We start from the raw sequence: 26,308 nt of genomic DNA on the forward strand, positions 1-26,308 counted from the left end.
CAAAATAAAAGGGAGGGGACAGGTCTTGTGGGGGAAAAAGAAGAAAGAGAACAGAGAGAGTAGAATGTTGGTGTGCGATGTCTTGTATACCGCCGCAGTTTAATCCAGGGAGTACTGGTGCAGGCTCCTCGACAGAATGACGGTCCTGCTTGCCGGTAAGCAGGCCGTGGGGGTTGAAAGGGGGGCAGGAGGCCCCCTTGCATAGCAGGGGTGTAGTAGCCCCCCGCCCGAATTTTTTATTTGTACTTTCCGATATTAGGGTTTTTCGCTATATATTTGTAGCGATAGTTACTTTCTTTGTAAGCAATTCTTCCCAGATACTAATGACAATGTTGTAGTACTAAAAAACTGATCCTATCTTTTTACTTCATTGTAATGACCTTCTGAAGTAGTTGATTGACCTTAGCTAAGTCACCCACTCGGTCAAAATTTTTGGCAATACTGTCTCAAATGTCCTTGGCAGTCTCTTTTCTCATAAAACTCCTTCGAATTTCAGGTTTTATAGAGAATATCAGCCAAGTCATGACAATAGAGTTCTCAGTCTTTCATTTTGGATACGTTGGGTCATCTTAGTTAGGAGCTTGGAAGGTACTTGTAACATACCCTGGCTTTCCCCTACTCCACAAGGAAAGCTTCATAAAGTGAGCCCAATCTAAAAAGTTGGTGTTGTCCAGCTTCACAATAGAAATATGAGTATTTGGATTCTCAAAAGTCATCTGAGTAGGATGAGCACTACTCGATTCACTGGTAGAAACTTCACCAAGTCCATTGTCAATAGACATATTCTATAAAAGAAACCTTACACAAGATGGGGACTAGACACTCTACCCAAGTCTTCCTTTCCAATACTCATAAACAAACCCAACAAGGGGGGCAACTACACCACACAAAAAAATCTAACTCAAATGCACATTTCAAGATGAACCATTACTCCATAATACTTCAATAGTCCAAACAATACATCTCATCAACCCAAGATTGTTGGAATCGACCACAAATTTCATTTCAGATTCCCAAACACCACAACACAGGGGAGGCGGTACCTTGAAAGAGAGCAAGATTTGAGTTGTGAAGTCACAACTCTATTCTCCTAGAACCGAGGGCATACATGGGTGTTAGGTATGCCTTGGGCGATCCAAAAGAGCCATACACCACCTCCAATGGTGGTTGGATGAGAGAGAGAGAAGAAGAAGTTGGCGGTGGACTTGTAGAACCTAATTTTTGTTGATGTGAGCTCCAAACAGCTCCAATCTTTTATGCCTTCACATATAACTTTTTCTTAGGGTTGTTTGACCTTCTTATAAGCTCATTTAATGAGTTCTTCAAGTTTTTCTCATAATGGTCTCTTCCTTGGAACCCCTTTGCAATTTAGGGTTCTAAAGAGAGGAAATGGAAGTAAGAACCTTAAAGAGTGACAACTAAGATTGTAGAGCTTTGATACCAAGTTAGAATATAGAGATTAGAAAGAGAACAAGAGAATAAGAGAGGAGAAGAGAAGGTTAGGGACGAAGGTGGAAGGACATTAAGGAGAAGAAGGAGAAGAAGAGATATGGAGGTAGAATGTTGTGTTATGAGAGAATAATCTCGCCAACACGTACTTCACTAATATATTATATGGAATTACATACACCTCCCTAGGGAGGTAAAAGGGAAAAAAGAAGAATTATAAATTATAATATAAGGGTACAAGTGACATAATTAATTCCCAAACTACCCTTAGTACACACACTCTAACATGCTAATAATGTTTATAGGGCTGCAGTGACTTCGAGTATTACTTCCTGCATACAATGACATGGCCAGCCTTTGTGATTCAATCAAAGCAAAACATGCTTTGACATCAACATCAACAATATGGTAGCTATATAATATAAACCGGCACTCATTTCAGTACTAAGAGCCTACGTCTCTAGGATAAGTCTAATATATCTACATGTGTTATGTAATATGTACTATATGACCTATGTTGTTATGTGGCTTATCTTATGTCATTTCAAATTTCAATGTATGTTAATGTGACTCATCAGTCATTAATGTTAATCGTTAAACAATTAAGTAATTATCTATGATGGCTTTTAAATTCTTATGATTATGTTGTGTCATCTGTTAATCGTGGAATGTGGATTGTGGAATAGAGCATACTAGCCTAGGGTCCGAAGAGTCGGAGACTAGTTACATAGGGTACGAAGTCAAAGTACCATTTTATGTTTGATTTAAAAAAAAAAAACTAATGTTTCCATTGTGTTTAGAAGGCCTAAAATATGGTAAGTGGCAAGTTTCAGGGGCGACAAAGACCATATGGCCACCGAGACCAACCACTGAATCGACTAGGGAAAAAAATGTATGATCTCAGATCTCGCTTTTTTGGATCAATGAGATTGGGGGTGAGATCAAGATCTTAAACCTTGCGTAGAGGATGATGTTTCACAGAGAATTTAAGTTGGATAGATGAAGTGGAGAGGTGCATTTGGAGTGTTGTGTGACAAGCATATACCTTCAAAGCTTAAGGGAAAATTCTTTAGGACTATTGCGCGTCTAGCTGTGATATATGGGGTGGAATGTGGGGAAGTTAAGTTCATATAGAGAACTGTGTAGTTGAGATGAAGATGTTAAGATGGATAAGCGGAAAAACTAGGAAGGATAACGTAAGTAATGAGCATATGAGAGATGGGAGTTGCCCCAATCAATGACAAGCTCCATGAAAGTCGTTTGAGATGGTATGACCATGTTCAAAGGAGGCCCGAGGATGTCCCAATTAGTAGTGATTTGATTTAGATTGAAGGAGCTAAAAGAGCTAGGGGCAGGCTGAAAATGACCATTGGCGAAGTGATGAGGAATGACATTGCATAGTCTCGGCCTTGTCTCAAGTTTGACCTTGGATAGAGCCTATTGGAGGGCAAAGATCCATGTAACTGACCCCATTTAGCTGAGATTCTCCTGTCTTGTTGGGTTGTGCCTCTTTCCTCTTATTGTTATCTATCTACTCTCATATTTTCATGTCCTCCCCCCCACCACCCATTTTTTTTTTCCATGGATCCATGTAGCCGATCCCATTAAGTTGGGATAAGGTTGAGTTTGTTGTTGTTGTTGTTGTGGATATGATAAAATCCTTTAGTTCTTTCCATATTTGTCTTTTGCAGATAGTTTTCTAGGAGTGCTGAATGTCCTTGATCTATGTTTTACATACCTTAATTTGATTTTTTTTTATCCTTTTCTTATGTGCATTATTCATCACCCAATATTTCTCCTTGTTTTATTTGAATTATGCAGGTATGAAGGGAAATTGGTAAAAGAAGTTGTCAAAAAAGTTTGGAATACATTGAACAAGAGACTTTTGCATGTTTCTAACAAGCTAGTTGGAATCCAATCTCATATAGAAGAAATGGTAACGCTATTAGATATTAAATCTGGCACCAAAAAAATTGTGGGGATCCACGGCCTCGGCGGAATCGGAAAGACAACAATCGCTAGGGTTGTCTACAACACAATGCTTGCTCACTTTGAAGGATATACATTTATTGAAAATATTCGAGAGAATGCTGAAAAACATGGGATTCATTATCTGCAAAACCAACTCATCAAAGATGTTCTGAAACAAGAAAATCCAAATATTACTAATGTGGATACTGGAATTAAAGTGATTCAGCAAAGATTCCACAAAAAAAAAGTTCTTCTTGTTCTTGATGACGTGGAGCAAGATATTCAAGTAAAGTATTTGGCTGGGGACCGTGAATGGTTTGGTATTGGAAGTAGGATCATTATCACGAGCAGAAATAAGGATATTATAATTGCTCCAAAATCGGATGCGATTTATGAGCCCAAGGTAATGGCTCCAAAAGATTCTCTTAAACTTTTTAGTCGTTATGCGTTTGGAAGGGACTGGCCTCTAGAAGATTATTTGGATCTCTCAAAAGCTATAGTAAAAACTACTGGAGGACTTCCCTTGGCTCTTCAGGTTATAGGTTCATCTTTATTTAAGAAGGAAATATCAATATGGAAATGCATGTTAAAGAAGTTGCAAAAATTTCCCAATAATGATGTTATGAAAAGCTTGAAAATAAGTTATGATGGATTAGAAGATGCGCAGCAACAAATGTTTCTTGATACTGCTTGTTTTTTCATCGGAATGAATAAAGAAATTGCATGTCATATATGGGAAGGGTGTGGTTTTTATTCTCAAGTAGAACTTGATGTTCTTTGTGTGAAGTCTTTGATAATGATAAGTGAAGATGGTAAGCTAAGGATGCATGATATTCTTCGGGATCTTGGAAGGGATATTGTTCGTCAAGAGAGCATAAAAAAGCCAGGGGAGCGTAGTCGAATATGGTTTCAAGAGGAAGTCTTGGATGTATTGGTTAACCAGATGGTAGGTTTGGATACACATTTGTTATTTTTTGTGTAGAGAGTGTGAATTAGGTCTTTCATGGCTTTGTATTGGCTTATTAGAACAACCTTAGTTTGGTATTTAATCAAGGTTATCTATTTTATAGGGAACAAGTAAATGTGAAGGACTCAGTATTGACTTCAGCAGTGGATCAAGGAGCCAATGTTTGATGAGTGATGGATTTGCTGCAATGACTGAACTAAGGTTACTCCAACTTGATCATGTACAATCTTCTGGGAACATCACCAACTCTTTTTCAGAACTAAGATGGCTTAGTTGGAGAGGATGCCCTGACCAATTTGCGCTAACCAATTTTTGTCCACAAAATCTGGCTGTTCTTGATCTATCAAATAGTGAGATTACAGAAAACTGGATGGGTTGGAACTGCATCAAGGTCTTGAAGAACCTCTCTCTTTTATTTACTTTGATTGTTTCATATAAGTCTTTTAAAAATAAAAGAGTCAAATTTTATTTTAATTAGTCCTTCTTAAGCTAATTAAATGAGTTTCTATTTTGCAGAAGGCAGGAAAACTAAAAGTTCTAAATCTGACATCTTGTCATCAACTTTCAAGTATTCCTGACATTTCAAAAAATGAACTTTTGGAGGTATTGATTCTTGAAGACTCTGAAAATTTGGTTTGGCTTGACGCATCTATTGGTTATCTTAGGAACTTAGTCACATTAAATATGAGTGACTGCAAGAGACTAGTGGATCTCCCAATTGAAATTTGTCAGCTGACTTCTCTCGAAAAATTCTATTTAATGGGATGCGTAAGTCTAAATAAGCTGCCGAAGAAATTGGGCTGCATGATCTCCTTGACAACACTCCATATAAGTTCCTGTTTCAATCTTAAATTGCTTCCAAATCTTCCTTCAAGTTTAAAATGTTTTGGTGCTTCTGGGTGCACATTGCTAAGATCATTCCCGATCCTTTCAAACCTAAAAAATTTAGAGCTAGTGTACCTTGACCAATTCATGGAGCTTGTAGACTTCTCAAGTCTTCCCTCAAGTTTGACAAGCCTTAATATCAGTCGGTGCGATTCAATTAAAGACATCTCAGGCCTTCCCTCAAGTTTGACCAGCCTTGATATTAGTGAGTGCGTTTCAATTCGAAACATCTCAGGTCTTCCCTCAAGTTTGACCAGCCTTAATATTAATCGCTGCGATTCAATTCAAGACATCTCAGGTCTTCCCTCAAGTTTGACCAGCCTTAATATTAGTGAGTGCATTTCAATTCAAGGCGTCTCATGTCTTTCCTCAAGTTTTGCCAGCCTTAATATTAGTGAGTGCATTTCAATTCAAGAAATCTCAGGTCTTTCCTCAAGTTTGACCAGCCTTAATACTAGTGAGTGCACTTCAATTCTAGACATCTCAGGTCTTCCCTCAAGTTTGAAGAGTTTTAATATTAGCAGGTGTGATTCAATTCAAGGCATCTCAGGTCTTCCCTCAAGTTTGAAGAGTTTTAATATTAGTCGGTGTGATTCAATTGAAGACATTTCAGGTCTTCCCTCAAGTTTGACCAGCCTTAATATTATGGAGTGCAATTCAATTCAAAACATCTCAGGTCTTCCCTCAAGTTTGACCATCCTTAATATTAGTGGGTGCGTTTCAATTCGAGACATCTCATGTCTTTCCTCAAGTTTTACCAGCCTTAATATTAGTGAGTGCATTTCAATTCGAGACATCTCAGGTCTTCCCTCAAGTTTGGCCAGCCTTAACACTAGTGAGTGCACTTCAATTCTAGACATCTCAGGTCTTCCCTCAAGTTTGAAGAGTTTTAATATTAGCAGGTGTGATTCAATTCAAGGCATCTCAGGTCTTCCCTCAAGTTTGAAGAGTTTTAATATTAGTCGGTGTGATTCAATTCTAGACATTTCAGGTCTTCCCTCAAGTTTGACCAGCCTTAATATTATGGAGTGCAATTCAATTGGAGACATCTCATGTCTTTCCTCAACTTTGACCACCCTTAATATTAATCGGTGCAATTCAATTGAAAACATCTGATGTCTTTCCCTCAAGTTTCACCAGGCTTGATGCCAATAAATGCTCCTCAATTCGAAATATCTCGTCTTTCCTCAAGTTTTGACCAGCCTTGAAGTTCGTTACTGCACTTCACTTTGACACATCTCAGGTCTTCCCTCAACTTCAACACATCTCAGGTTGCAAGTCAATGGTAAAACTATCAAGTTCATCAGGAGGCTTAAGATATTTGGAGTCATTACATCTTCATCAATGCTATAGACTAGAAGAAATTGGACTCCCTGGAGGACTTCAACATTGATGGGCTCAATAGAGCTAAAGACTTTAAAGCTTTATTGTAGCAGTGTCATATCCGATTTTGAAGGTGAGGGGCTGGACCCTTTGGAGGTGTTGGAGACACAGCATTGTGAATCATTAAGAAAAATACCAAATCTGCCAGATTCGAAAAGGCTGAGGAAACTGAAAATCAGTTATTGTGGGGAATTATCTGAGATTGAGTACCTTGAAGATCATGAATCCCTACAAAAATGATCAATTACAGGGACCACATCATTAAAAACATTATCAGATATCTCAATCCTGAAGAACATGAGCTATTTAGGAATCATTGAGTTCCACTCGATGGAAAGATTACCTGATCTTTCAAATTTAAAAGAGTTGTGGGAATTAGAGATTGTGGATTATGGGAAGTTAACCGAAATTTCAGGCCTTGACAGATTGGAATCCTTGGGGAAATTGAAAATTGAAAGATGCATATCCATATAAAGATTACTGGATCTGTCAGATGTAAGAAATTTAAAGGAGCTAAATATTGAATACTACAAGAAGCTAATTGAGATCAAGCTTGTAATGGATTGAAATTTTTGGAACACTTGGATGTTTATGGGTGTATATCCTTGGAAAAAATATCATCGGATCTGACAAAGTCAAAGAAATTGTTGATAATAAAGGATGAAATAGTAGCTGCACTGTGGCGCTGGTGCACCCAACGGGAGATCTAACAATTATCAAACCTTCCACACAATATCATATAATTGTACATGATAGATTTTATTCAAGGTACCTCTCTCTCTTTGCAAATGAATATGATTTTTTTTGCTTTTAAAATTGAGTCTCATTTTCCAGTATGTGTTCTTTTTGCCATGTGGAAAAGTCAAATAAGGTGAAAATTTTGTGGACATGTTATGTGAATTTTAAAGTCAAATGGAGTTTGCCAAATGGAAAAAGTAAGTATTGAATTAAAAGAATGCCTCGACATACACATAAGGGGAAGGGTATATGATTATTAAATGATAAAATTTGGGTTTAAAATTTTACATGTGGTCAATACAAACCATTCCTTACATATCTGATGATCATAATTGTCAAATCACCCTTCCACGTGGCAAATTAGCCATGCTCATCCTAAAAACTCTTTAGATGTGTACCTCCATAGATATTTTTGCCATTAAAAAATGGTAAATGTACTAATCAGCACACTTCTCATATTGTTAGGACTCCTTAGCCATATACATATTCCCAAGAGGGTTTCATTCTATCTTGAAAATTTGAGACAAGAAGATTTCAAAACTATGTTGATCAACGCCGTATCTTTTTTCTCATATGAGCAAGCTTACACTTTTTGGAGGAACAATTGTTCTTACATGTGGGAATTTTTTCAATACACAATTTTTTGTAATGTGGACGAGATGATTTGATAGTCTCACTATAGCATAGATAGTACATTCCCTAGATATGTTGTTATGTGTCAAATTTGGCAGTCCAATCAATTGTACTCCCCACCATATGTAGAGCTTATTCCCTTGATCTTTCTTCATTGAGATCACACCTATTAAATTTCTGTCATTTGTGGTTATGGCATTCTAAAACCAATTAATTTTTTTCGTGGTGGGGGTTGGGGACCTCTTTAGGACCTATCAGGTTCCAAAACTTTATCTTGAAAGAAACCTAATCCTAAATATTCTGTCAATAATTCAAACCTAACTTCCTGATCATCTTACTATTTATGGGACCCACCACGCTTCCGCTGCGCACTTTGGTCGATTTCATCAAATATATATAAAATCTAATATACTCAAATATACAAATCAAATCTCCATAAATCAAATCATACACATCATGTACCCTATATACAAAATACAATAAAATACGTTTAATCCTACAAAAATACTAAACCTCTACCCTGCTCAATTGATCTTTCCTCTATACCAAGCCACACCTAATCTGTGAGACATAAAACTATAGTGGGGTGAGCTAAAGGAATTAGCTCAGTAAGATGGAACATGACATAGTCACACTTAGTACAATAATAGATATACTTAAACTTTCATTCATTTCTCATACATGCATAAAAACATCCTTCATAACATATTAATATCTCTTATTCATATTACCTCACCGGGTAGTTTATTGACCTGTCTCAACTCCTCTCTCTTATCTTGCTTTTGAGCTCAAATGGTTTGGGTAGTATCTTGACCTGGGGTCTCACCTCCATGTTTCTTGGCGGACATGAAACTATGCTTAAAACCTCTTTTCATGAAATGTGCTTTAAAATTGCTTTTCATACATGAAAATACATACATACTAGAGAATTTCATGCATATCAGATGAATCATGGCAATAGTCCACTTACACTGGGTACAATTACTTGTACACTAACCTTCCCTAATCACTGCTTCCTGGCTCTCGGTCTCTCTTCCATCTCCTTCCCGTAGCTCCTTCTGACTCTCGTCTTTCCTTTTGTTCATTCTTTTCTTTCCCTTCTTTCTTATAGACCTTTCTTTTTCTCCCTCCACCTCTCCCTCTTTCTTCCTCCTTATGCCTCTTTCTTTGTCTCCTCTCTTTTGTCCTTATCTCTCTCTCTTCTATCAGTTTCCTTTTTCTTATGTGAAGAATTCACCCCCCACTTCATTTTTCTTCCTCCCCCACTTTCTCTTTTTTGACTTTTGTTAATTTTGTTTGTCTTTACCTCCATCCCACTTGCACACACATCACTCTCATCTCTTTCTCCTTTCTTTTATTTTTCTTTTGTATATTTATCAATAAATGAGGGAGGTGAGGGAACAAGTGGGTTCCACCTCACCTTTCTCCCTCTCTCCTTTAATTTCACAATCAATATGAGGGCAAGCCTACTCACGTAACCCTCTCCTTTTTTTTTTCTTCCTCCCTCATTTTCTCTCTTCACCTCATGAGGTAATTACGTGGGATAATTTTGGGGTGGGATATTACATTCTCCCCTCCAATAAATTTTGTTCTTGAAATTTGCAATTATCATCAACCTCAAAATGATCATTTATCATCAACTAGCTAACCGACCCACTAGCTAGGATCTTTCCCCTAATCAATGTGGGACCAAAAATCATACCCACATGGTGTCGAGTTTCGCTTTAATACTATTTTCTAATGCCCCCAAATTCGGGTGAGATTGGGTGCAGGCCCTTGCGGGCCCCCATTAAATAACGCTATAAAAACAACCGATCAACTTTAAAACCTCAAAACTTTGGTCAATTAATTAGGCCCACCTCTATTATTCATATTACTATTTATGGGACCCACCGCGCTTCCGCTGCGCACTTTGATCAATTTCATCAAATATACATAAAATATAACAAACTCATATACAAATCAAATCATACACATCATGTACCCTGTGTATAAAATACAATAAAATACGTTTAATCCTCATAAAATACAAAACCTCTATTCTGCTCAAAGGAATTCGCTTAGTAAGATGGAACATGTCATAATCACACTTAGTACAATTATACATATATTGAAACTTTCATTCCTTTCTCATATATGCATAAAAACATCTTTCATAACATGTTAAAATCTCTTGTTCATATCACCTCACCGGGTAGTTTATTGATTTGTCTCAGACTCTTAACTCCTCTCTCTTGTTTTGCTCTTGAGCTCAAAGGATCTGGGTACTATCTTGACGTGGGGTCTCACCTCCACACTTCTTAGTGGACACGAAACTATGCTTAAAAGCTTTTTTCATGAACTGTGCTTTAAAACTAATTTTCATACATGAAAATACATACATACTATAGAGAATCTCATGCATATCGGGTGAATCATGGCATAGTCCACTTACACTGGGTACAACTACTTGTACACAAACCTTCCCTAGCCACTTGCACACACATCACTCTCATCTCTCTCCGTTCTTTTATTTTTCTTTTGTTTGTTTATCAATAAATGAGGGAGGTGAGGGAATAGGTGGGTTCCACCTCACCTTCCTCTCTCCTTTAATTTCAAAATCAATGTGACGGAAAGCCTACTCACATAACCTCCTTCTCTTCTTTTCATTTTTTTTTCTTCCTTCCTCATTTTCTCTCTTCACCTCATGAGGTAATTACATGGGATAATTTTGTGGTGGGATATAAGGACACTTGATGGGTGCCAGTTATCTAGCCAGAGGGAAGTGGAGAATCCATTCCAGATGGAGGAGGAGATGGCTGTAAGGGCAATGGGTCTGAGACCAAGAATCTTTCTCCATATCCAAGAGGCATCCGGGGAGGGGTGGATAGTTCAGATAGAGTCTTTCTTGAGGAGAGTTGAGTACACCCAAGAAACTCGGATGCTGTTATTTTTGGATATGATCTTCTAGATGAGTTTGAGGATACCCACCGAAATGTTATCCTTAAAGCTTCGGAGACCTAGGCCTCCTTCAGCTTTGGGAAGGTAGACATCAACCGAGCTGATCGGGTGGAGGAATTTTGATTGCTCAGCTCCTTTCCAGAGGAAACAGCAAATGATATATTCAATTGCTTTGGAGTTGGAAGCAGGGAGGGAGGAGATACCAGACCAGTAAAAGGTACATAGATTGAAGCATTGATCGGGCCAGCACAAGGCGACCGGCATAAGAGATAATGATAGCAGTCAAGAACTCAAGGCAGTTTTTCCTTCTCTAGTTTATAGTGCTGGATTTGTGAGTCGTATCGTTTGTATTTCGCTGCCAAATAAATAATTATCCCAATAAAAAAAAGTAGTATTTTTGCATTAAGTTCACTTGTACATTTATGAATACAATTGTTGAATATATGCATCAAAGAGAAGAAATAAATGGGAAGGAAATGTGAGAATGAGTGCATAGTTTACAGTAAGCGTTTTAAGACAGGGAGGGGGGTGTTTCCAAAATGTATTCATCTTATCCTTTAGCACAGATTAAATGCTTTATTTTTAATAATTGCAACTAGGATTTATCTTTATCAAATTCCACCGGTCGGATCAGTCGTAAAGTAGGTTTTTGCAGATAATTTTTGTGATATTTAACAAGGTTAATCTTACGATGTTACATATGTTGAATAATTTGTAGTAAGGTTCATACAGATATCATGTACTCAGGACTGATTTTGGTGTTACCATTGCAAGACCATCGTAATTTTTAAGGTCTTTTTCTTCTTTTTTTTTTTTTTTGAAGTGTCATTGATATCACATTAACTTCACTATAAACCTGTGCAGGCTGTCATGAGCAGAAAAGGGAGAGGCAGTTGCTTTGCTGCTTTCTCCATGCTCTCTATCCAGTGCTGTTGAATTGCCGCCCAAGTGGAAGCCAATTCACCATATTCCTCACTGCTACTCCGCAATCTTTCTGTCACTTGCCTGGTCTTTCAAAAATCTAATTTTGTCATGGTGTGTTAAACTATACCCGATACTGCTTTATGCAAAGCTTTTCTGTCCCTTGTTGGATGTTTCCTTTTCATTCAACCTTCTCCCATCATCTGAAAAAGTGGGGAGCGAGAGTAAAATAACAAGGTTGAGCAGTTGTTTTCCTTATCATTAAATGATAGGGGATCAACATTGGCAGCATCAGACACACTTGATCCAGCTTGGGCTCAAGTCTCTTTCTATGTGTTTTTATTTCCCTCTAAAAGCAGTTTATGGTATGTTTTGCAGTTGGGTTTTGTTTCAAGGTTGATTCTCTCTGTTGTCCTTGGAGTTGGCTTGCAATTTGCATCAAGGTATTTACCAAGGACATCAATGTTCTTCACCTTACAAGTACAGTCATGGAATCTTAACTGACCCAACATATTCTTTTTCCATACTTGATTTAACTGCTCCAAAATTTCCTTTGAATGCGATTCATTTCATTTGCGACACATCCTTGATTTGCCCACAATGACTATATATGTTACAATAGTAGAGCTAACACTGTACTGACCATTCAGATTACAGAACTTTAATGGCAGTGGGACTTACATTCTTCAGTCATCACCAAAGAAAGAAGTCAATACATCGAAATTCATTGCTGAATACTTATATCGCAGTTGCTAAGAAGCCCTAGAAGAAAGGTTCACAAAGCAATGGGGAGTCGAATTCATCCGCAGCAAATTGAGGGTAGCCTTCTTTGTCGTTGGTCCTGTATGTATATGAGGTTCTGTTCTACCCACAATCCTTTGCTTCTTTCTTATATAAGAAGAAATGATTAAAAAGAAGAAGAAAAAAAAAAAAAAAAAAATATATATATATATACAAATCTTGATTTTTAGCCATAATCTCTGTTAGATCAAACACCAAGAAACACGAATAATAAAGAGACAATAGATCCGTACGACACAGAGATTTAACGAGGTTCACACACCAAGGTGGTGTGCTACGTCCTCGGGCGAAGAAGAAGATGATTCACTATGTAGAAGAGAAATTACACCCAAGCAGCGGCGAGAAAAAAAAACTCGCCCTGAAACCCTAGCTCGAAAAACCCCAAAATTCAATGAATTTCTCAACAAGCAACAATACATTATATATACTCCAAATCATGGGTCGACCCATCCGGTCGTAGTTGATCTGGTCGAACCCCTCTGCTTCCATCACAGATTTCAGAAAATTTCCCATTCGGGTCGCCACCAAAATATGTCGGATCGGGTCAATCTTCAAAACGGGTCAAGAATTCGAGACAAACTTAACAATCTCGTAGTGGAAAGATTTAATACTGGTTTTTAGTTTTAGTCTGATCTGAAGCTAAGGTTTTTGAATTTATCTGTTTACTCGTTGCAATCATCAAGACTAGCTTGGTTATTGTTTAGGGTAGTTGTTAACCTCCATGCTCCATTTCCCTCCAATATATATATATATATATATATACATATATACATATATATATATATATATATTTTTTTTTTTTCATTCCTAAATTAGAAAATCAAACCCTGATTTTGCTTTTGCAGGTTCATGTCTCGTTTATCTCATGATTACTGGGTATTTTGTATCTGAAATGGCCAGCGGGTCATATTTTGCTTCCATGTTTATTGTTAATTTGCTCCATCAGTTCTTTAGCCACTGGGTCTTTCAATGGGAATGTTAAGACATGTGACGGAAGGTTGCACACAACTTGTGCTCCTAGTTTCCCCCCGTGTCGTTCTATTGGTAATCTACATATTCTGAAAGAATGCATGAAACTCAATAGTTGCAGATTTAACGATATTTTTGAATTTAAAGCCATAGGTAAACTGAGATGTACATAATCAAAACTAGCATGTGCAACTGTTTGAGTTACAACACCAGAAGATACGAAGTACATCTGGTTGGCGGTTTCTTCTTGATCCCTTTTCATATTTGGCAAGGGCGGAATCAGAGAAGATACGAAGGTAAAGGTAGAACTTCTAAGCTAGTTATCTTTTTTCTCAAACGTGACTTCCAAGAAGCTAGTATCTTAATGGCCTCCAAAGTGAAATCAGTTGATGACCTGTTAATTTCAAAGTATCTTGGTGCAGTAATCCACCCTTTCCCTCCGCAAAGAATTATAGAAGTTCATTGGTGTTAGCCTGAATTGGGATGGACCAAGCTTAATATTGATTGTTGTTCTCTTGGGGATTTCGTGCCATGCTTGTGCAGGTGGGATTTTCAGAAATTCAGCGGGTTCCCCCCAAGGTTGTTTCTCAAATTCTTTAGGAGTTTAAAACTAATTTCTCTGCTGAATTCAGTGTTTTCTTCATTGGGTTACAAATAGCGAGGGAGATTGATATTCAAAACTTAGGAATTGAATTGGATTCCCATGCAATTGTGATTTGTATCTTGAATCTCTGTCTCATGGAGGTTTCTTCAACAATGGAATCACTCTGCTGAGTTTCTTTCTTCCATCTCTTGGAATATATCACATTGCTTTAGGGAAGCAAATTCAGCTTCTGATTTGCTAGCAAAGAAAGGAGAAGAAAATCAAGTTTTTTCAGTTTACTGGCCGATGCACCCTCTGTATATTAGTCATGAAATCAGTTGGGATGCCCAACTTCCATTTTGATAATTAGTGGATTTTTTCAAGATGTTTGCATATTAGCTTCTTTCTAAGGTTTTCTGCTGATGGCCATGCCGAAGGTGGAACCTTATTTAGAAGTTCTTTGATCTTGTGCTCTGTTGATGGCTATGCCGAAGGTGGAATCTTAGGATCTAGTCTCTGTAATTTTTTTATTTTTTTCGTCTTGGTATGCCTAGACATTATCCATGTACATCCAATTTGTTTTATTTATTTATTTATTTTTAATTTTTTAAATTTTAAATTTTATTTATTTATTATTATTATTATTTTTAATATATTATTTTGCTGATTTTTAGAAAAAAGAAAAGAAAAGAAAAGAGTTACAATACCATAATTGAGTAACAAAATTACATCTGGAAAATTGTGGAAGCCTGTTATGATCTTTTGACATTGGCATGGTATGTTTCTGAATAAGTGAGCTCTAAGCTAAGTATTGGATTTGTGTCCTTACTCGTAACATGTGTTTCTTGAGTTTACACATGGTAAGAATGGGTGCATATTTTTATTTGGGGAATTGAGATTGCAATCCATAAATAATTCAGCTGAATCATTTGTCTTTTAAGGTGTCTGTGGAAAGTATAATCTCCACTTTACTGTTATTGATGGTGCAGTGCATCTTACTCTAATCATATATTTGTAATTCATCAAGCTCCAAAAATCATTATTCAAGAATGTAAGTCATCAGGAAAGATGTGAAGGTTGTTCCTCCTTTGTGAGAAGTATTGCAAACTACTGTAGATTGGAAATAGGTTCCATATATGCATATGCAGCTTAAAATTTCAAACAAATCTTACTGGAAAAGCTTAGAATAGTGGTGAGTTATACTAACATGAGTTGTATCCAATATGTTTCATCAACTTGTATTGTTCATTATTAAAAATTGAATGCACTAATTATGTACATTTTAGTATTCATTTTTTTTCATGTTCACATGTTTCCCTCAAGGACTAATATATGTTTATATATTTGTTCTCTTACAAAGTTTCTTTCTGATGATAATTTAGTTCTTTTACTTTGTTAGAAATATCTCGTGAGAGGGGAGGAGTCCTGTGCAAGTCGAAGACTCCTCCTATGGGGTTTTCCTAGTCCCATTAGGATTGTCCTAGTCCTATTAGGATTGAGTCTTACTAGTAATTTGCAGCTGGTATTAGTTTCCTATTCTGTTTTGGTCTGTCCTATTTCTAGTGTTAAGTTTGTCTCGAATTCTTGACCCGTTTTGAAGATTGACCTGCTCTGACATATTTTGGCGGCTACCCGAATGAGAAATTTTCTGAGATCTGTGATGGAAGCAGAGGGGTTGACCTGCAACTTGGTGTGTATAATGTACTATCGTCTTGTTGAGCAAGTCATTGTAATTTGGAGGGTTTTTCGAGCTAGGGTTTCAGGGCGAGTTTTCTCACAGCTGGTTGGGTGTAATCTCTCTTTTGCATAGTGAAACATCTTCTTCTTCGCTCGAGGACGTAGCACACCATATCTGTGTGTGAACCTTGTTAAATCTCTGTGTTGTGTGGATATGGTTTTGTTTATTTTTTCGCATTTCTTGATGTTTGATCCTAACACCTAGTAGGACTTGTAATGGCTGATCTATTTAATGAATGTAGGTTGGCAGCCCCAATCTAATTGATTGGGACTCCCTTGCTCAAATCACATGACTCTCTCTCTCTCTCTCTCTCTTCTATTTACATGATATTAGAGCCTTGATCTCCAAAGAAGAAATCGATCAAAACTCCTTCCTCTTCTATCAGTGAGGACTCCTCTCTTTATTGTAGGTTGTTACTGGTCCTTACTAAGTTCTACGATTTTTAGATAGGGTGGTTTCATCCCCTAGTTTGCTGGTTTTTTGAATGAAGGATCAATTAACTATATTCAATCATATGGTATGAAGGATTTGTTGTAACCCGGCAGTCACTGAGAGGGGGGGTGAATCAGTGAGTCCAATTCCGATCCTTAAAAACTTGTCCGATGTTTGGCCAAGAAAAACCTGATATTCCTGTCCCTGTTTGCACACAGTCGTATGCACACTCAGCCTCTCATAGGCACTTCCAAGTGTGCACACCCATTCTACATTCCACGCACTTCAATATAAAATGCAAACAACAAGCACCCACAACACAGAGTTTTTATGAGGTTCGGCAATTTGCCTACATCCTCGGAGTAGTGCCTGTAAAGGCTTCGTACCTACTCAATACACTACTTTTGACTGCACCAACAGTCGGGAGCACCCACACCCAATTTTCTCAAGCCGAAGCTGAGATGACACTCATAGTGCCGATACAATGTGTAGCACCCACTACACGGGAGCACCCACTCCCAGTGCTTAGCACCCACTAAGCACACAATAAATAATACAGTAAATTGGGGTTTATATCAATGCCCTACAGTTAAGCCTTGCCTAGCAAATACATCCACAACTAGCTAGCATGCTTACAGTTCATCCACAACTAACCTAGCATGTATACATTCATCCATAACTAACCCTAGCATACATACATGCATATATGTAAAATCAAAGGTTAGGGAATCTCACAACCGATTGCCTGGGATGACTGGAAACTTGTAATGACAAGTTTGGTGATCACACATTCTCTCTCCTTGGATTCTTGCTCTTCAAAGCAAACACATCCTTGCTTTCTTCTCTTCCTCCTTGGCTTTGAGTTAATGTACCATTAACACACTTCAACCACCTCTTTTTCCTCCTTTAATGGCCTAAGAACATTTATCATCAAGTATTCATGTTCATTCAAGGACCAACAAAGAGGGAGAAGTTTCTCCTGCCAAAACCGTAGCCTTCCTTCACTCAAAACTCATTTTTCTTGCTTCCATGATGTAAGGCTTGAAAAAACGAAGAAGCTGCAACTTGGTTCACCCAAATCCGAGTTAAAATGAGGGAGATATGACCATTTGAAGTTGGAGCAATGAGATACCCTGAAATGGAATCTTCGTAGGAGTGGCGTAGGCTACACTGGTGGCGCGCGCAACAGTGGCGCAAATCTGGCCGTAGATCTCATCAAGGAGAATCTCTTAATATAGACCGTCCGATTAAAAAAACGGATAGTAAATCTCAACCACAAGATTCGAATAAAATAGTCAGCTAATGACGTCAGCGGTCAGCATGCACTTTTTGTTGTCGATCTATGATTGGTTGCTTTTCTGGATTTTAAGGGAGCTTGTCTCCCACTCACAAAAGAGAAAAGGCTTATTGACTGTTGGATCAGAATCCTCCATGATGGCTTTAATCAGATTTCATGAGATCATTAAGATTGGAATCTTTTTTATATATTCTATACACGAGCGAAACACACCAACATGCCTTGATAAGGTGTAGCGTCAGTGCATCAAGAATTATGCACCTAACCAATCAAATCCTACGCGCAAGCATCTATCTCGTCCATGTCAGCACACAAAATCTCAGCAGCCTTTGGATGGGCATCAAGCCTACGTGGTCGAATCTTGGCCATCCATTTCACTTCCCTTTACTCCTCTTTATTACAATCAAGCCCTTGCCTCCATATATTTCAGTGCTTAAAGACCCCTTGCAACTCAGACCTTCAAAATATTGAAATTACACAAAAGCCCTTCAAATTTCAAAAATAAATTCTGAAAAATCCACCCAACACCGAGAGCAACTGATGGATTTTCGGTTTGGATTTTCGAACCGACTTTACGGAAACACTTATAACTTTTTCATACGATATCCGATCGAGATGAAACGAAGTGCGTTGGAATCGTAACTGGATGCTCTACGACTTTTCAGAAGACTCAATCATCTGAATCATCCATGTAAAAGGACCAAAATACCCCTACACCTTTCCAATGACGTATCTTTCTCATACGGAATCGGAACGCGATGAAATCAGAACCGTTAGAAAAAATTGTATTTTTGTCTTATTGTTACATGGAGAGCACTTCCTTTAAAAAATTCATCTTCAATGTCGAAACTGCCCTCGACTGCCACAAATGCCGTAACTTCTTCATACGGTATCGGAATGCGACAAAATCAGATGCACTGGACTAGATAAATTACAATCTATATTTTTTATGAAGAAATGATCTTCCAAAAATGTCATTTTTATTGCCGAAAATGCCCCCGATCGTAAATAGACCAATTTTGCTAGTTTTGAGTCAGAAACCCGCACCACCTATTAATGATGTATTAAACCACTCCATGCATACCAAGATGCTCTGTTATCTCATCGGTTACATTGGACACTGCCATGTCATCATTTTCATCCACGTCACCCAAACTGGCCACGTGGCCGAGTTGCCAACAAGGACAACCATAAAACAACAGGATTAACTCAAAGTACTTGCTATTGGTTTCTAGTTTGGTTTTTTGCTTTGAAGATTGAATTTTTCAAGGAGTGGAAAAATCGATCAAAGCTGTCAAGGTTTTGTCACTTTGTCAAAATCGATTTAGGTCATATCTTCTTATTCGGAGCTCAGATTGAAAAATCCTTTGGTGGTTGTCTTCCTCACCATCCCAACAACATTCGATCCAGGTTTAAGCTCCATTGGAGCCCTATAGCTTGAATTGCAGCTAACCCTAGATTTGCCCTAGTTAGGGTTTTGCGATTGGGTAATTCTTCATGAATTGGTGATTTGGTTGAATTTTTTTTGAAGATTAAGTTGTTCTCCTACTAGGATTGATCAGTTGCATAAGATCAATCAATTGTGTAATTAGTTCTCTGATTCTCTGTTCTCTGTGAATCAACCTTTTGTTCTTTGGTAATTCTCTGTTAAACTTGCATCAATAGCTAACACTGAGCCAAAGAATGTTATTGCTGAGGTGATATCCTTATCAGCTCATAGAATTATAGAGAAGAAGTTTGTAGGAACTGCCAATTTCCAACAATGGAAGAAAATTGTGCAGTTGATTTTGATTGGTCGAGACCAGCAGAATCATCTTACAAAGATGAAGTTTGCAATTGATACTATGTGGGATACTGTTGATGCATGTATTTTGGGCCAACTGTTGAACTCGATGGATAACTCCACCGTTCATATTGTTACTCACATTGATATTATGAAGGAGTTATGAGATTATCTGAACGTTATGTATTTTTAATAGAACAACCTTTCTCACATCTATGAGCAATCTCATGATTTTTATAAGGTTGATTGGAAGGGTCAACCTTTGACTTAATACTTTGTTGATTTCAAGAGGATGTATGAGGAGTTGAACTCTCTACTTCCTCTTAGTAATGATATTAAGAAGATGCATAACCAGCAAGAATAGCTTGCAGTTCTGAGTTTTTTGGGTGGACTTGGACAAGAGTATGATGTTGTCAGGTCTCAGATTCTTGGAGGTGATAAAGTGGTAGCTCGAAAGAATTCTCATGATCCTACACCTACACCAGTGGATAGCTCCGCTCTTGTGTCATAGAATAATAATCGAGGTGGGGTTCGTAATACTGGTAGTGGAAGTAGTAAATCCGGACATATCCAATGCTTTATGGTTCAAGTACAACACGAACATGCAACCATTGTGGTAAATCAGGACATATCCAATGCTCTTGTTGGAAACTTCATGGCAAACCCCTTTAGAAACAAATTTCCAATTTAACAGTAGTTACTAAGTCTTCTTAGCCTTCTCAGCCTGTACAATCTGAAGGAAAAAGGGTCAAGATGACAAATGAAGAATTTTCACAACATACTCAAACTCCGTCTCCTCTATCAGATGTCTGTACTTGAAGTTAAATGCATTACTAATATATGTCTTAACTCTTCTTTGTTGTTGTTGCCTGTTCTTCTGTTACCCAATCTTCCTTTTAATTTTTTATCTGTAAATTTACTCTTACAACTGCTCTGTAACTTTTTCTCCTAATTCATGCGTTTTTGTGGATCTTACGACGAAGAAGATGATTGGGAGAGGTCGTAGAGTTGGGGGGTTTTATCTTTTTTTAGGACAATTCTACTTCCGTTGCATGTTCAAATATTCTCAATCCCCCATCAGATCCATCTTCAACTAGGTCCTTCGTCTTTGCAAAATTTATAGAAGATTGATCCTCGTTTCTGATCTATTTCCAATTTAGATTGTGAGTCGTTTCAGTTTGGAAAGTTTCACCGTGTAAGCTATCCATTTAGAGTCAATAAACGGTCTGCACACCCTTTTTATTTGGTTAATTCGAATGTATGGGGTCCTTGTCCCATTACTTCCAAATTAGGTTTTCGACATTTTGTTACTTTTATTAATGACTATTTTAGAATTACCTGGATTTATTTAATGAAGCATCATTTTGAGTTGTTTTATACTTTTGGTGCATTTGTTGCTAAAATTCGGAGTCAATTTAATTTAACTATCAAGTTTTTACAAAGTGATAATGCCAAAGAATACTTTTCTGGTCTTTTCTCTCAGTTTATGACTGATTGTGGTATATTACATCAATCTTCTTGCTAAGGTACACCCCAACAAAAATAGTGTTGCTGAGAGGAAAAAATAAGCATTTGATAGAGGTTGCTCGATCTCTTTTATTTGAGATGAATGTGCCTAAACTATATTTGTCTGATGCTGTTTTAACTGCTTGTTATCTTATTAATCGAATGCCTTCATCGTTGTTACATGGTGCTATTCCCCATTCTCTACTGTTTCCTTCTGAACCTTTGTTTATCCTTCCTCCTCGTATTTTTGGTTGTATTCGTTTTATTTGTAATCATCGTCCAGGTTTGTCCAAGTTGGATCCATGTGCTCTTAAATGTATCTTTTTGGGTTATTTACATACTCAAAAAGGTTATCGTTGTTATTTCCTAACGCTTCAGAAATATTTTGTTATTGTTGATGTTTCCTTCTTTGAGTCCGTGTCTTATCTGGATGAGTCCGTTGTTGTGTTTGAAATAGATGATGATCTTCCCCTTTATGTTGTTCAACATTATTCTTTACAAGTTCTCGTAGATGTAGTGTTGCCACCACTATCTCCACCAGTGGTGCCCTTGCCTTCCGCAGTAGTGCCCCCACCACTCGTTGGTCCAATCGTCTATACTCTTCATCCTTGTGAGGAATCAACACCCCCTGTCTCTACGGTCCCGACCTTGTCATCTTCGCCTACAGTCCCTGATCCAAGTCTGTCTTCCTCTTTTCATACTTGTCTCTCTATTTTGTCTTGTCATCTTGTTCCTAAGTTTGTTGTAGAGGCATTGTCTAATCTTGGCTGGAAGACAACTATGGAAGAGGAATTACTGGCATTGGATGCAAATTATACTTGGGATCTTGTACTAACCTTAGGTAAGTCTGCTATTGGTTGTCGATTGGTTTCTATTGTTAAGGTAAACCCTGATGGTTCTCTTACTCGGTTTAAGGTTCGGTTAGTGGCCAAGGGCTATGTATTGGTGTATGGGGTTGATTATGTGGACACTCTTTCTCCTTTGGCCAAGTTGGCTTCTGTTCATGTTCTTATATCTCTTACTGCTTCTTCTCATTGGCCGTTGTATCAGCTCAATGTGAAGAATGTTTACTCAATGGTGATTTACATGAAGAGGTCTATATGGAGCAACCACCAGGGTTTGTTGCTCAGAGGGAGTCTGGAATGGTGTGCAAACTGAAGAAATCTTTATATGGTTTGAAGCAATCTCCTCGGGCATGGTTTGATAGGGTCACTGATGTGGTTCGTGAATTCAAGCTGATCAGGTGTGACAGCGATCATGCAGTGTTTTATCGAAAGTCTGAAATAAGAAGGATATTTTTGGTTGTTTATGTTGATGATATTGAAGGAATCTAAAGTCTAAAAACACATCTACAACAGAAATTTTAGACCAAAGATCTAAGGCAGTTGAAAGAAGTTGCTCAGTCGAGAAAAGGATAAACTTGATTTGTACTCCTCAAACTTTGATACACATGAAGATGAGAAGGATATAGAAAAGCTCGATAACCCTTCTTCGATTTCATCAGTCCATAATTAACATAGGGGGTTGCTGCAATGTATTGTTATTAGTTGATCTAATAAAAGTGCGCTTCCCAAATCCTTCTGCCAAAGAGTAGAAGAGACTACCTCACCAATCAATTTTAAGGGGCTTGGTTTGAGCATTTCAGCGTTTTGTTCATATCCAAAAAAGAAGTACGTGGTTGTCGGAATTGTCTGGTATAATTTATCCGGTCTTTCATTGATATACTTTGTAGAGTTTTATTTTCAATGTTCCATTAGTATATCACGTAGCTCTTGCCTTAGTTATTGCCTGGAAAGAGTTGTTCCAGCCCAGATTTTGGTACTGTAATATCTTAAACTATCCTTCGACCTTTGTTTTAAGTTGATCCAAAGGCAGAACTTGCTATTTTGGACCTCTACTTTTTTATTTCATTACATCGGTATATTCCAGTATTTAACCATCCAATGAGGCTGCAATTTTGAAAAGTTGTTCAGGCTAGAAAAATCCTACTCTTTATGGGGGGTTCAGTCCCAAAAGGACTATATCTAGTTTCTAATTCTGGAACCTCCAGTCTTCCTTGGTTAAAAGTCTATTTTTTTTCTGCCAACCGATTGGTCAATCCTTGCCCCATCTTGTTTTTAACGAGTGTGGATCAGGTTCTCGTACGAGAATCATTCTCACGGGTGGGTTCACACAAATGAAATCCAACACAAAGTTGGTTGTTAGGTAAACTCCATCTGTGCGGATTAGCCCCGTACGAGAACCATTCTCGTACGAGGATTTGATCTCATTTTTAATGTCCTGTTTATCAGTTCCTATGATCCTCTTGTAGGTTAGTAATTTGACTTACAAACGAGCCTTGCATATATATATATATATATATATATCTTGGGCACATCATCATCCAAGTGGCACAATAAAGATGAGTTATTTGATAAACTTATCTCGTGATAATGAGTTTTAATATTTTCCATTGAAAAAGTTTAACACTTGAAAGAGAGCCTCTGCCATACCCTAAATGAACAATTTATAAATTTGTAATCCGATCCATCATAACATTTGATTAGATGGGATAAAGTAAAACAGAGCCACTTCAAATAACATATACGCATAAAAGTACTCAAGAGGAACAAATATCATATTATCCCCAATAATGTTAGCTATAAGACATCATATACCCCATCTTAATAACCGCCCCAATACCCCCTCACCCTTTCTACTAGGAAATTTGTGTGAACCAGATGGGTGGAGAAAAAAATGAATTCAAATAATCTGAAACAAAATATGCAATGCTATCATCTTCTAAATGAAAGTCACACAACCTGTAGCAAGTATTCATTCCAGGATAGAAGAAATAACCAGCATATTGGGCGCTAGTAGGGCCAAGCGTCATGACAAGGTTCGGTCCAATGACCTCCTTTGGGAAATGACTCTTCATGCTAAAGCTGCCACCACTAGGCCAAGTTAGTATTCATTAGTTATCAGACATCTCAGTTTTGACAAAACGATTGCAAATAACCACAGATACCACACTAACAAGTTGTACTTGGCAATCCTTAGTAGAGCTTATTTACGATTTCATGCCGGACCCGATAAACGAACAAGTAGGTGGTCTTTCTGAAAATGATAAACAAAAGTTTTCCCTATCTCGGTCACTTTTACTTTTTCGTTATTTCGTAATCCCCAAGGTATGATACCTTATAGCTCCATAATAAGTCATTTTCTAAATCTCTGATTACCGATTTTTATTGTCATTACCATTGTGGGATTTTCAAAGAAATGGGCTTTCATTTTCTAAGCTTCACATTACCCGCAGGAGTCCGACTGCCGTTGGCATCTATTTTAGGTGTGAGGCCTACGGTGCACTACATGGTTATTAATTCATGGTTTATTATGATAGGTGTAGCCATTATTTATGATATGTGAACTTTGTCACATCATGGTTTGCTACAATGGAAAACGAATTCTTGAAAAAATGTATTGAAAATGAGTTTAAAGGTGTAGAAAAATTATAAGAAAACTACTAAGGTGTGTTGAGTTTAGTTGTATTATTTAATTTTCTTTGTCAAAGTAGAAATTCATTTCAGTGGTCAAAATAAAATACTTGTTACACCAAAGTTGTATTTTTGACCAAGGCAAATGTCACTAATAGTAGCTTGATACAAGCCATACAGGGTTATGATGATATATAAAGGATGTAAATGCCACTATATAAAGCTGTTTGACCATGTTTTATCATTTGACCATTTCTTCATTTGGTGAGTTTATGCCCCTATCCATTTTAGGAAGGTAATGAAAGCTTTAAAAAATGCATGTAGGAGAGGAGTAGAAGACAAAGGCCAGACGACATTCGAACCCCATTGATCTAGAGAAAGGGTCTAACTTTACCTGTTGAGCTTTGATGAAGGTGTATTAATCTCATAGACTTCAGTTCCAGTTGTGAGTTTAAAGTTGTGGTAGCAATGAATTTTGGGTTGAATCCATGGAGGTTTACATGGAATCTTTTCAGTAGGTTCTAGGTTCCCACTGTCTTAGACCATTTTTTTTTTCTTCGTTTACTTAGACTCTCATTTCAGTCAAGAGTTGTAAAATTAAAATGGGTTCCCTTAATGGCTAATTGCATGCAAAGGTTCATACAAAAAAAAAAAAAAAAGGAATAGGTTTTTTTTTACCATAAGTGAATTGACGAAAGTATAGCCATCGAAGAATGTATTTCTGTCATAGGTTGCACACATGATTATCATTTTTAATAAATTCACTTTCGATAAAAAAAAAAAAAAGGATGTATTTCTCTATCCCTTATTTAGGAATGGTCCACACTACCATTACACGTATGGTATCCTATGGACACCATTCGAATCCCTTAATCAAGGCAGAAACCCCAGATGTAGAAAAACTTGGTCCAATAAATAAATAATAAATCTCTTGATTCTTTGTGTGAAAAAACTCAGTCCAATAAATTAATAAATAAATAACTTGGCATGCAAAGTCTTTAACCCAAAAAAAAAAAAAAAATTGTTATGTAGAGACCCAGATATTCTGGTACTAATTTAGTTAAATCATAAATATGTTGACCATTACCTAATGACCATTGAATTAAATACTTTAGGCCAGAGAATATTTTTCACCTTTCACACCATCACATGGCATATGGAGAATATTTTCACTCTTTCAACTGATTTTGAGTGTAAGAACAAATAAGATGAGCAATCATCTAGTTTAGCCCAAGATGGTTCTAATTGTATCTTTTATATTCTTTCACTTATCATTATTAATGTCACATTGGATAAGGACATAAAAAGTCTTTGCATTATATTAATGATGTAAGATTAATATATTAACACGTTAATAAGAAATATATAATATTTTGTTTCTGGTTTAAAAAGTATATAATACTTCAAGTTGCAACATTAGTGTTGCTTTAGCAAAAAAAAAAAAAAACATTAGTTTTGGGATAAATTTAAAATTAATATAATTCAATTAGTGATATATAAAAACCAATGTCACCAGATAATATCTTACATTTATTTTTAATTATTGCTATGGATAGCCAAAATTTATGATAACTGAAACTTCATGGGATAAAAAACCTAACAACTATTTATTTAGTTAAGATTCAGTCGAAAACAACTTCTAGAATTGTGATGAAAATAAGTCAGGTTATACAAATTACAAGAAGACTGTTAAAGTGTGTAAAATCTTAGTTATGAACTCCATTTTTTTTTTTTTTATTACACTAAAATTTTAGTTGGGATTTACAAAAAAAGAAATAAAAAATTATTTAATTGGGTAAAATTTGGGCCTTTTATTATAACTTTTTTTTTTTTTTTTTT

The 26,308-nt window shown here is 37.0% G+C and overlaps 1 protein-coding gene across 9 annotated transcripts in view; it reads left to right on the forward strand.

The window, feature by feature from the left end:
* The window catches only part of LOC122093737 (disease resistance protein L6-like), a 32,258-nt gene extending 9,365 nt beyond the window's left edge, over positions 1–22,893 (forward strand). The window contains exons 2-10 of one of the 9 annotated variants that reach the window (XM_042664190.1): positions 3,271–4,366; positions 4,491–4,778; positions 4,904–4,990; positions 6,516–7,423; positions 11,831–12,001; positions 12,266–12,330; positions 12,538–12,743; positions 13,534–13,959; positions 14,201–15,548. In XM_042664190.1, the coding sequence (XP_042520124.1) occupies positions 3,271–4,366; positions 4,491–4,778; positions 4,904–4,990; positions 6,516–6,665 (1,621 nt within the window). In that variant the 3' untranslated portion in view covers positions 6,666–7,423; positions 11,831–12,001; positions 12,266–12,330; ... (1 more) ...; positions 13,534–13,959; positions 14,201–15,548. Of the gene's footprint in view, positions 1–3,270; positions 4,367–4,490; positions 4,779–4,903; positions 7,424–11,830; positions 12,002–12,265; positions 12,331–12,537; positions 12,744–13,533; positions 15,549–22,046 lie in introns of those variants that run through there. The other 8 variants (XM_042664189.1, XM_042664192.1, XM_042664193.1 and 5 more) reach the window with 8 other exon arrangements.
* Positions 22,894–26,308: the final 3,415 nt, after the last annotated feature.

Source organism: Macadamia integrifolia, chromosome 11 (genome assembly GCF_013358625.1).
Source record: "Macadamia integrifolia cultivar HAES 741 chromosome 11, SCU_Mint_v3, whole genome shotgun sequence".
In the NCBI taxonomy this organism is placed as follows: Eukaryota; Viridiplantae; Streptophyta; class Magnoliopsida; order Proteales; family Proteaceae; genus Macadamia; species Macadamia integrifolia.